The sequence below is a fragment of the Stigmatopora nigra genome, chromosome 17, assembly GCF_051989575.1.
Source record: "Stigmatopora nigra isolate UIUO_SnigA chromosome 17, RoL_Snig_1.1, whole genome shotgun sequence".
Classification (NCBI taxonomy): Eukaryota; Metazoa; Chordata; class Actinopteri; order Syngnathiformes; family Syngnathidae; genus Stigmatopora; species Stigmatopora nigra.
Window position 1 is genome coordinate 8125047 of NC_135524.1, and position 12749 is coordinate 8137795.

Here is a 12749-nt window from a genome sequence, read left to right on the forward strand (position 1 = left end):
TTGCCATGTTGGTATGCCATGCTTCCTTTACAATGTTCCTTGTTTTCCCATGTCTTCCATGTCAGGTTAGATTTTCTGATTTGATTTACAAGTCCTTGTTATTTTGTAGAGATTTCTACCTTAAGAATGAACATTTTGTTAGAGCACTTCATATCAAGTCTTGGACCACTTCCATTCATTTGGGTCCTAGACTATGTTCCACGCTTGATGTCACATAAGATGTAACATGTCAATTATATGTTTTAGGGGGTTGGATTAGGAAGTTTTTAGATGCAAACATGATCAGAAATTGGGCCTAATCGCATCAATGTTGGGTAAAAAAAAGCTTGCTTCAAAAAAAAAAAAGCATGTATTTTTAAGCCTTAACTAATCAATTTTGATTGGAGGGGTTTGAGACGATCTTTTGATTATAGTTGGCTGGTGCCTGTGGTACTTCCAAGTGGACTTCTTACATGAAAACTTGTCTTTATACCTGAAATGTATTTGTCCTTAAACCTTGATCATTGGAAAATCTACAGACTTAAAAAAATACAGTTGAAAATTCACATTATTTGTAATGGTTATGAGATTAAATTAAAATGAATTTTAATTTGAAACGTATATTTAAATTTTAATGTTTAACAATATATATTTTTTCAAATGGTTTTTCCTCCTACTGAATACATTTACAATTTTAAGCTGTTAATATAAACCTACGTTTACATTGTTGTCATACATTTCTAATGTATTTAAAGTGTGTATGAAAAATGTCATACGGCCTTAAACTATTACACATGGTTGTCATACATCAGTCCCACATTGAAATTTAGCGGTATTCCTTTCTTGACGTTTATGTTTTTTTATATCTCTTTGGCAGTGTACGATTTGCTGACCTCACCTGACTGCCTGCCTGACCTTCTACAAGGTGGTCTGGTTGAACAGGGTGCCAATGAGGCCTTCATCCTTGCCTCCTTTAAACTGCTGCCCAAGACTGGCACCACTGTGTTCGGCCTGTACAACCCACAGGACAACAGCAAGTACTTTGAGTTCACCGTGATGGGCAAGCTCAACAAAGGTACACGTGTATCAACTAATCTCGGACGATTGTGACCTAATTTATTCACCCCTGGTTGCTGAGACGATGCAATATAGGATGTAATCATGATAAGCAATCTAAAATCAGTCCATTGGGTTAACAGGATATTATTTTAGTTCTTCATTCATTTTCTAAATCGCTTATGCTCAAGAGGGTTGCTGGGGGTTCTGGAGCCTATCCCAGTTGACTTTGGGGATCAGGTGGGGGACTCCCTGAATCGGTGGTCAGCCAATCGCAGGGCAAGAGGAGACAAAGGACAACCATTCACGCTCACACTCATACTTGGGGGCAATTTAGTGTTCAACTAGACTAGCCTGAATGTTTTTGGTATGTGGGAGGAAATTATATTTTAATATTTCTTAATACATTCCTTTTTACTTTACTTTGTACTTCAATGATGAGTGATGAGTATGTTAATACTTTAGTCCTTTTTTTTTTTTTCTGTTGATGTTTCATATGTACTGTTAACGGATGCAGTTTTTTATATGTATCAGATCTTGTGCTGACCCAGCCCAGCTGTAAAAATTTTAATGTCAATGTGGCAAAAGTTTGCCCACCCCTGGTCTAGGGTGTAGTCTGCTTTTTGCTTGAAGTCACCTGGAATAGGCTCCAGCACACAATGAGCTGACAATGACAAGCTGTGGTTAAAGTATATCGATGAATGAAGGATTTTAGGAATCAAATCTCAGCCTTGAGTTTGATTAACACTTGGACCTAGTATCATAATGTATTTTCTTCTTGGCCATAAATAGGAAAAGATTAAGAACCGCCAATTTAAACTAGAAATAGATTGCCACGGCCAATCAATTAATTAATAAATAAAATTTATTCTTTTTTCTCGACTAACATCAAGGCTTTGTCGCTTTGTACTGATTACATCTGTCGCCATAGTTATCAATAATTCTTTATGCAAAAATATAACAGTGGAGAACCAATTCAGAAATAAGCATTGATAGTGTGTTTATTAATGCAAATATGCCAAGTTGACTGCGACGTACATCATAAATGAATCAGAGCGCTGAATAAGCATTACATAACCACGATCAGGCATGCACGGATGCCCTTTGTGACTTTAATTATCATATAAACCTTTAATGCTGATGTTGTCTCCGAGCAAATGGCTTACACGGACAGAAATCCAATGCTACTTATTTCTACATATTGCACTTGGTCACTTTTTTTTTTCCCGATGTGTCATAACATGCTGAGGAATCCCATTCAACCATGATATGGTACATGATGGACTATTATGATGTAACTTGAGATCATGTAGCATTGTATCTTAAATGATTTACAATTTAGAGGGCCATTTTACATGATATCTTTATCAATTAAAAACTAAACGACCCCACGGACCCTATTTTGGCTACCACTGTAGTAGGATTTTCACATGGACTAAATCCACTGTCCCCTTGGTGCGCTGACTCAATGCAGATTTACTTTTCATTTCCCTCAGCTGTGTTGCGCTACCTGCGCACCGACAAGAGGACAAGCTCAGTGACCTTCAACAATCTGGCACTGGCGGACGGCAATGTCCACAAACTGTTGTTCCATTTGAGGGGTCTTCAGCCCACGGGAGGCCCGGGTGGGGTGGAGCTGCATCTGGACTGCAAGCTGGTGGAGACAGTGAGGGATCTCCCCGCCGCTTTCCAAGGTTTGCCAGCCGGCTATGGCACGGTGGAGCTGAAGACCATGCTGAACAAAGATCAAGTACACCATCGCCTTCCCCATTGTATGAATTGATGATGGATTGTTGACAGGTTATTTACTGTATGTATTCTAATAGGAGGGCTTGCACGAGCTCAAGCTGGTGGTTGGAGACACCTTTGAGAATGTTGCTTCCTTGCAAGACTGCCATTTCCAGCAAAGAGACTCTGTGCAAACGCTTGGTAAAATTGCCGTACCGAATTATAAATGGCACCCTTAAAGTTGCCTTAAAATGATTGAATTTTACAATTTCTCGCATATAAGCTGCCCCCTGATTCACAATTTTCACCTCCATATTCATGGTTTTAATAGGGAGTCCATGTGTTACTTTGAAAGGAAAATATTGAGAAAAATCATTGTCTTTCTGAGATACTGTATGAATCAAAAGCACATTATTAGGGTCAATATCATAAGGTGAGTAATTCCTCCGGTAATGGTTGTTGTTGTTTTTTACTGCAAAACAGAAAATAACCAACACTTGATATTTGGCCAGACATAAAAACTATGCTGTAACATGCATAGAAAATACACACAAGATGCTGATACTTTTAAGATATTTAGCACTAGGATCAAGGAGAAAGTCTTATGAGCATGCGTACAGCACACTGGAGCCGTGTGAATTTTTAAACTTGCATACTTTACTGTGTTGCCCTGAGCAGAAAGTTTTGTCCAGTGATGAGATTGTTTGCGCACGTTCATGTTTTCCAGCAAATCCTGAGACTCTTGCAAAAATTGCAATGTGAAAAGGAACCGCCTCAAACCCCCAAAATATTAATTGTATTTTTGGTCCGAACAAAAGAATGTGAACGATTGACGAAAAAGACATTACATTTCAGTAAAGTAATGGAGAAGAACAAGCAATCTAGGTGTCTACTTAATATAAAGTTATTTAGACAAATAATATCTAAACAAACCAAACTGTCATACGCATTCTGGCATATCTGATTGTGTTCTCTGTTACCTTTTTCCTTTCCCCATTACACCCTCCAAATCGTAAACAAATCCATGAAAGTCTTTACATTTCTCATGACTCTCAGAATGAAAAAAGTACAAACTGCAGTCTTAAGGAATCAATTTAACTAAAACGACTTTTAGTCCAAAAAATACAATAAACACATCAAGTCCAATTGATTATCACTTGATCAAATCACAAATCCAATCTTTCTATTTAGGGGTCAACACCAAGCAACTCGCCAATCAGATGATGGAGTTGACCAAAGTTGTCAATGAGCTGAAAGATATCCTCATCCAGCAGGTGAGTGCTCTTTAAATATTTAGAGACTGCATCCCGGCCCTCTCTTGCTCATCTAACCTGAGGCTTTGCAGGTGAAAGAAACCTCCTTCCTTACCAACACCATCTCTGAGTGCCAAGCATGCGGTAAGGCTAACGAAGCATTGATTCACAGTGTTTGATTGAGTGGTGGACATTTGGTTTCAGATGTCACTTTTTTTTTTTCTTCCAAAGGTCTGGGCGGAACCGAAGTGGTAAAGCCCAGGTGCGGCCCGGGCGTGTGTTTCCGTGATGGCATGTGCAAGGAAACTGCTGATGGTGTGGAATGCGGGCCCTGTCCCGACGGCTACACAGGAGATGGCTTCAACTGCGACGACGTGAATGAGGTATTTTTTTGTTGTTGTCACTCACCCACAGGATAGAAATGATCCGCCCTTGACAGTGAATAAATAAACGCCCATTCGGCTTTTATGCAACCGCTTATAAATATTGATGATGTCCCAATCGCATATTTTTGTATGCAAGTAGAGTCCAAGTTGACTTTTTTGTGGATATGTCCCGATTGGATACTGTGGACATGTTTTAAGGTATAAATATAGCACATCCATTTTTTCCCCCAATTTGATAGATATTTGAGGGTTATTAACAAATACAATCACCGCTACTGGCATCCAATGATTTAATACGTGAAAATGTATAAAGACATTTTTTTTACCGAATTCTGATACTTTAAATTGACCTGATCACCCCAATCACATGAATAGATTTGGGAAATCTTTAATGAATTTTGCATATGTCGAGCAAAAACAATCAGAAGTCCGACGAGGTCAGACAAAAAAATATTTGAGCTCAATTAAAATATACCCTGTTTACAAGAGTGATGATTGTTGTTGTTTTTAATTAAAACACATTTAAAGGGTTGAAAGAGACTTCATATAGATGATAAATGACATAAATTACCAATATAAAGCCTCAGTGACACCTTAATTAACCTTACATAATTTATAGTTTAAATCCAAGGTCGGCTTTTTTATTAAAGGCCACATTTTCCATAATCCTCACTTAAGTGACATTTTGTCACCTTACATAGAAATAGATCAAATCCAATTATATTCAGTCATTTTATACATTAATTGTTGTTAGTGAGTCTATATCGGTGATGTCCAACCTTACGACCTAGTGTGCATCTATGGCCCATGCCCAGTTAATATTGGCCCCCAAATAATAATAATATAATTGATTATAGTCCCCACAAGAAGCTTAAATTCAGCTTACATTCTATTGCAGCTTTAAAATTACATAAAACTTACCACTCAAAATTTCCCATCTATTATGTCCAATCATTGTGGAAAACTAGAACTTCAATAACTTATTTTAGATTAATGTAATTAAAAATAATCCAATCTTGGTTGTAATTTTCATGACTTGTCTGTGGGAAATTGACCTTTACCTCTTTGTTTTGAGAAGTTTTTTCTAGTTCATGCATTCATTCATTTCCCGTACCGCTCTGCAACAAGGGTGAAATATATTGGATATCTCTCGCTTTCAATGGCAACCAATGAGTTAATACATCCGATCTTCTCTTTAATAAATAAAAGCTAAAGAATTTCCAGTTGGCTTTTACATCCTTTGAATTTTCTAATAGTGGTTCTATGAAAAAAAAAAAGTTTAAATATTATTTCATCTCTTTATATTTCACATTGCATTTATGTTATGGTATCATTGTCAGAAAAGGACAGTCTGCGATCCTGCATAAAGTCTTCACAGTATAGTTGGCATATCCATTGACACGCTTTGTGCACATCATTTCTTGCAGTGTCAATTCAACCCTTGTTTCCCTGGAGTCAAGTGTGTGAACACGGTACCCGGTTTCCGTTGCGATGCTTGCCCGCTGGGCTACACCGGTCTGCCGATGGAAGGTGTTGGAGCACTCTTTGCCCAAACCAACAAGCAGGTACATAATCCCTTTAAGTCTTACAATCAACTCAGCGTTTTTCTTTTTTGACTGAATTTGACATATTGGATTTTACTGAACAACAACCCATAGTCTTTTTCTATGGAAAATAAAACAAAAAGTGCAAAACACAGTTTTAATCTCATTTCAGTTGGGTTTAAGCAATAGCAGGCGTCTAAATGTGTTTAGTTTCATAGCTGTGGTGGGCAGCGTTTCAGTTTATTTCCGAAGAAATGCAATCATTTCTTTGGGGGGAAAAAATGCTTAACACGTGTTGTGAAGGAAATTGCTGCTGCCAGTATAAACCTGTATTTTTTATTTCCGCCTGACCAAGTGGTGGATGAGTGGATTGAGCAGTGGAGCAGACACTAAGTCGCCTATTCTCTTGTTTTGACCCAAACATTTTATTAAAACCTGCTGACCGATGGACAAATGACAACTACTTGGGCATATGAGACTTTAGTTAAGAGTGCACCAGAAAAAAATTCAGTTTTAATGTTTTTAAATGATAAACGATTAATTTCCCGATTGTTGTTGCTTGTAGAGCCAAGAAGCATTAATGTAAGATATTTGCCATTAGACAATAGTCCCCCCGACAACCAATTTAATGGAACCTATAAGTTCTCTCATTCTCTCACTCGTATATTACATTGATTTTGCCCTCAGTTTAAACTTATAACATGGTAAAAGGTCCCTGGAATCATGTTCTTTCTTCTCTGACCCAATTTAATAATCCAACTCATTGCACAATAAAGACTGAGTGTTGACTACAGTTTTCCATTGAGTCCTATGCTTTCTGCCGGATCCTTACTTCCGATTACATCATCGGTTTCAACTATGCAGAGGCAAACCGTTACATAAATGATTTCACTTGTAATTTCAATACAGTTACAAATCTCCCCCAAAAAATCTAATCAAAAGCTTTTATTGTCATCATACACAGCTGCTTATAACGAAATTGGTGTCAGTGCTACGCCACAAAGTGCGTTTTCCCAGTAAAAAAAATAATAAGTAATATACAAATATAAAATGTCTCGTCCTGGCAAGGTAAATTCTAAAATATTGCACATTGTTATTGCACACTCCGAAGTTATTACACAGAAGGGATTGTGTGTCGTGTTACCGCAAGTTTAGAGTCCTGATGGCTGAGGGGAAAAAAACTGTCCCTCAGTCTATTTGTCGCTGCTTTGTGAGACCTGTAGCGTCTGCCAGAGGGCATCTATGTGATTCTTCATCATTTATATTTGAATACCGTATTTTCACGACTATAAGGCGCACTCAAAAGTCTTACATTTTCTCCAAAATAGACGGGGTGTGCTTTCTATAAGGAAAAAAAAATCATTGGAGGTGCGCCTTATAATGTGGTGCGCCTTATAGTCGTGGAAAAACGGTATTTTTATGCAAGATTCCATTGTTTAATTCATGTGTACAATTCTTTTTTTTTGAGAAGATACACACTGTGTTAATCTCACCTCGCTTGACCTGCATTTCAGGTGTGCGACGACATTGACGAATGCAAAGGTCCAGACAATGGCGGCTGCGCGGACAATTCCATTTGTCACAACTCCGAGGTAAGTCAGCGCCAAACCGCCACGGGACGCTTGGAATCTAACCCTCCTGGGCCCTGCAGGGCTCGTATCACTGCGGCAGCTGCAAAACGGGCTTCACTGGCGACCAAGTGAAAGGCTGCAAACCTGAGATCAGCTGCGCTAACAGTCTAACCAACCCTTGCGACATGAACGCCCAGTGCACGGCTGAGAGAGACGGAAAGGTTTCCTGCCAGGTACAAACTGCTCACTTGTACTCGTGTAAAAATGTATCTCCATCCATGATACACGCTAATGTTGCCGGTACTTTCAGTGTGGAATCGGTTGGGCCGGAAATGGTTTCCTGTGCGGAAAGGACACCGACATTGATGGATATCCTGATGAAAAACTCAAGTGCAAAGACGCCTCTTGTAAAAAGGTTAGGAATATAGTCGACCAGTCCAACGAATTAACTAATTTGACCAATTTTCTGACTGACAAAAAATACAACCCACATAAACTGACTAACAAACAACCAATTTAGCAAACCGAATAACAGATAAACTGACAGACTACCTACTGTATTTTCTGGTATATGAATCACAATTTGTTTTAATAGTTTGGCTTAGATAAAGGGTGTCAGACTCAGGTTGGTTCACGGGCCGCTTTAATGTCAACTTGATTTCACGTGGGCCAGACCATTTTAGATATAATATTTAGATTTTTTTTTTTTATAAATGGATGAAAAGAACTGGATTAAAAGTCCTGAATATTCAGGTTTTTTATAGATCTTAAACAATGTTTATTTTAGCTTTTTTTTATGTATATATTTTTAGATCTTATAAAATTATTTTTAAACTAAAAACAGGAAAAAATGATTACAATTTTAAAATTATTGATTTAAAAGGGGGAAAATCAGGAAATTTAATATACATCTATACTCTTCATTTAAACTTGATCCTAAAACAGAAAGTCGGCACTCATAATTTACTTTTCCGGGCCACACAATATGATGGGGTGGGCCAGATTTCGCCCCCGGGCCACCACACCACTTTGAAACATGTGGCTTAGAGTAACACTTAAGTGCAATTTAATTGTTTCTCTCTCCTTCTCTGACCACTGACAGCATGTTGTTGAATTTTTAAACTAGAGTTATCTGAAAAACAGTTATTTTAGTCTGTTGTTCTCCAATTTACTATTGTTACATTAACATATGTTTGTCGTGGGTTTCTGATCATATAAAAACTAGCCCGCCCAAAAATGCAAAAATATTTTGGGCCAATGCGACTACTCTGATGAGAATTATAGGCCAAAAAAATAAGGTACTTTATGACCCGGACTTACGACCAATGCAAGTCTGTTGGACTTTACAACCGCAAAACTTGTGGACTTACGACCTATGCAAGTCTGTTGTACTTTACAACTGCAAAACTCGTGAAGCATGGTTCATGACAGTGCAGTGCTGCGTACAAAAGTCGTTTGCACTACCGGCAGCGGCAACATCTTAAAACGGCCTAAGTGCCCTTAACAGTACAAGTACATGCCACTTAGTCCTTCAACCACTACCTCGAGATTGTTGTGTTCTGGATCCATTATACTGAGCCTAAAAAGAATATGAAAGCGTCAAAAAAATAGTGGATAAAAAGATTTAAAGTTAAAACTAAATATCTCTAAAATGAAACAACATGTAAAACTTTATTATATACAGTACAACATGTGTGTCAAAGTGGTGGCCCGGGGGCCAAATGTGGCCCACTGCATCATCTTGTGTGGCCCGGGAAGGTAAATCATGTGCTGACTTTCTGTTTTAGGTTCAAATTAAAATGAAGAGTATAGATGTATATAACATTTCCTGATTTTCCCCCTTTTAAATCAATAATTGTAATTTTTTAATCCAATTTTTTTGCTTTTTGTTAAAATATCATTTTGTAACATCTAAAAATATATAAACGAGCTAAAATAAACATTGTTTTAGATCTATAAAAAAACGGAATATTCAGGGCTTTTAATCCATTTATATATTTAAAAAAATCTAAATATTATATCTTAAATGATCTAGCCCACAGGAAATCAAGTCGACATTAGCGCGGCCCGCGAACCAACCCGAGTCCGAAACCCCTTTTAGTACAACATCCCCGACATTAATCAAAAATTACAAACAAATCGCTTTACGACTATTCAATCCTAATGCATCCGTAAGTCGACACCTGCCTGATTTTATTCCTGTTTTCAATTGACAAAAAGATTTGGCATTTTAGCGACTTATCTACCAACTATCCATTAACTTAAAGCAAGTTTATGTCTGATTTCAATGAAAAATGTCAAGTTTAAGGTCGTCTCTGCAGGACAACTGCATCTTTGTTCCAAACTCTGGCCAAGAGGACGCCGACCGGGACGGTCAGGGCGACGCTTGTGACAACGACGCGGACGGCGACGGCATTCCGAACGAACAGGTAAGCGTTTCTGATGCATTGTCGTCTATTTGCTCGGCTGACGCGACGTTTCCGCTTTCAGGACAACTGCTGGTTGAAACCTAATTTGGACCAGAGAAACAGCGACAAGGATACGCACGGTGACGCCTGCGACAACTGCCGTTATATTGATAACCCGGACCAGAGGGACACTGATAGCGACGGCAAAGGCGACGCCTGCGACGACGACATGGACAATGACGGTATGCCTGGGGTTCTTTAACTTTTTGGGTCTCAGGAAATTAGTTTTATTGATGTTTCATCATCAACAATACATATCAAATGCATTTTAACTGAAAATCCTGGCTTTGTAAACTCATGTTTCAGTGCTATTGCGTTATTTATGAATTATAAATTAGAACAATCTCTTAGAACTGGATGTTAAAACTAATTCTTGTCGCAGCAGGCCACATCGGAGTTGGTTTTATTCAGTTGCCACAAGTAATCAGTTTATGGATTGACAAATTTTTTGATTCATTCATCGTTTATAGACCTTAAAAGTTGCCCCAATCCTCTTTTTGAGTCCCTTAATTAAAAAAAAATATCTTTTTTATTTTAAATTGATTTACATTTTTTATCACAAGAGGAAAAACATGAAATATATTTTAATATTTCTCGTTTTTTAATCAAAAATTGAAAAACAGTCATGTTTTTTTTTGTTTATATTGGGAAATAAAAGTTGGAAAGTTTGATTTGTTTTCATAAATTCTAGATTTTTTAAGATTTTTTTTCAAAATTACATTTAGTGAGTCAAATACAGTATATTAACCTATTAACCACTCCAAAATAAGTAGAATATTTATTATTTAACCTTTTATTTTTTAATAAAAATATATTTTTTAATGACTAAAAGGAGGATTTGGACATTTTTTAGGTAAAAAATACTATCTTGACTATCAAAACAATTTCTAGTTAATTTAGCCAATGGCTTAGTTGACAATTAGTCACTTAATTGTGGCAATCCCAGTAGGCAGATATAATGGCTGTGTCTGTACACTTTTGATGATGATGACCCAACATTTAGATGGATTTCAAAATAATTTGACAATTGGATCCCCCCTTGCGTCAGCTTGCGTTTGCCCGAGAAGCCAAGCTTTCTTGTTAGAGAGCATTCGAGTACGCAAATGTTCCACGAATAACGTCATAGCAGACAATGACGTTCGAGTTGCATAAGGATGGTTGAGCTATTTATAGATTTGACGTGACATTAGGACAAATTGGCTGGTCTGCCTCATCTGACCCCCAAAATGAATGACACGATTGCGTCCTGGAAGCCCCTTGGCACTGTAAATACATTCCCCCCAGTGCTTTGCTTTAACCTTTATGGTGCTGATGAAGCCAAGATGCAAAAACAGGCTTTAAAAAGAGAATGAGTAAAAATGTGCTTCAAGTACGGTGCAACAGTGCGCTCTAGTGGTCAAATGTTAGATTGTAATCTTCTTCAAAAAGTGTAATGTGATTAAAAAAAAGTCTGATAATCGCGTTAAACTGCATATTAAAAGAAATTGTATGCCTTGTCAAATGCAAGACTGCAACAAAAATAATCTCCAAAGTAAGAAATAAAATAAATTGAAATAGTTGCAAAATATTGAAAAAAAGTAGATAAAAAGACATTTATTTTTAGAAAAAGAATATAAATACTTGTGTATACGTCTTGAAGAATTATTCTTCATATAGTTTGTTTTTCCGGATAAAGGTTTTGTATGTTAGATATGAAAAATAGTATTGGATTACTTTTTGATAAAAAAAGTTTTAATATCTTATAATGCTTAAACAATGACAAAAATGCACAAACATTATTGAGAAATTTAGTAAAAATGTAATGAATAGAGTTGGTACTTAGTGATTTGGCTTCGCAGTTCTGGGGTCGAGGGTTTGATCCCATGTCGGTCCTCAATGTGTGGAGTTTTCATTCTTTCCCGGGCCTGTGTGGGTGTACTCCTGGTACTCCAGTTTCCTCCCACATCCCCAAAACATGCAGATTAGGCTGGTTGAAGACTCTAAATTAGTTGTCCTTTTCTACAATTGTCTACCTCCCAATTCAGGGTGTCTCTTACCTGGTGCCTGGAGTTAACTTGGATAGGCTCCAGCACCCCCACAACCTTTTTTGAGATTAATGAATGAATAGAAATTAAACATTGGTGATTGGTTGATTGTTGGATGACTTTGCCAACAGGCATCAAGAACTTCATAGACAATTGCCAGCGCATCCAGAATCGAGACCAGGCGGACCGCGATGGTGACGGTGTAGGGGACGCCTGTGACAGCTGCCCGGATATTCCCAACCCCAACCAAGTCAGTCATTTATTGCTCCACTCGGGATTATTTTTGAGACTATTTTTGTTTGTGCGCGGGAAGCAAGCGAAATCTAAAAAGATTCCCAAAGCACTAAAAACTGTGATCACATGAGAGATGACATTTTGATGAGAAAATACTTTTACAAACACCATCAAAAATTCTTTTCTGTCATTTTTTGGTGCGGATAAGTTTTCCGAATGTGTCAAAGCTTTGTGTTGGTTACAAATACCATATTTCAAAAGAGAAGTTTATATACAAACACCCTTCTTTTCTACTTCCAGTCTGATGTGGACAACGACCTTGTTGGCGACCCCTGTGACACAAACCAGGACAGGCAAGTTAAAGAACATCTCGGCAACAGTTTGCAGCGTTGCAAATTACATACACAAAAGTTCACACATTTCTAAAAATAATTACCTTTTTTTGCTACAGTTTACATGTTTATCCCCTCCACCTTTATCAAAACTATTTATCGCATTCTCACCCA

The 12749-nt window shown here is 37.6% G+C and overlaps 1 protein-coding gene across 3 annotated transcripts in view; it reads left to right on the plus strand.

The window, feature by feature from the left end:
- The window catches only part of thbs4b (thrombospondin 4b), a 29312-nt gene that overhangs the window by 10255 nt on the left and 6308 nt on the right, over window positions 1–12749 (plus strand). For all 3 annotated transcript variants that reach the window (XM_077736792.1, XM_077736793.1, XM_077736794.1), the window contains 14 exons: window positions 857–1054; window positions 2532–2785; window positions 2862–2964; window positions 3955–4037; window positions 4109–4160; window positions 4248–4399; window positions 5830–5967; window positions 7461–7538; window positions 7598–7750; window positions 7828–7932; window positions 9839–9946; window positions 10008–10167; window positions 12141–12259; window positions 12544–12596. In XM_077736792.1, coding sequence (XP_077592918.1) covers window positions 857–1054; window positions 2532–2785; window positions 2862–2964; window positions 3955–4037; window positions 4109–4160; window positions 4248–4399; window positions 5830–5967; window positions 7461–7538; window positions 7598–7750; window positions 7828–7932; window positions 9839–9946; window positions 10008–10167; window positions 12141–12259; window positions 12544–12596 — 1756 coding nt within the window. The remainder of the gene's footprint in view (window positions 1–856; window positions 1055–2531; window positions 2786–2861; window positions 2965–3954; window positions 4038–4108; window positions 4161–4247; window positions 4400–5829; window positions 5968–7460; window positions 7539–7597; window positions 7751–7827; window positions 7933–9838; window positions 9947–10007; window positions 10168–12140; window positions 12260–12543; window positions 12597–12749) is intronic.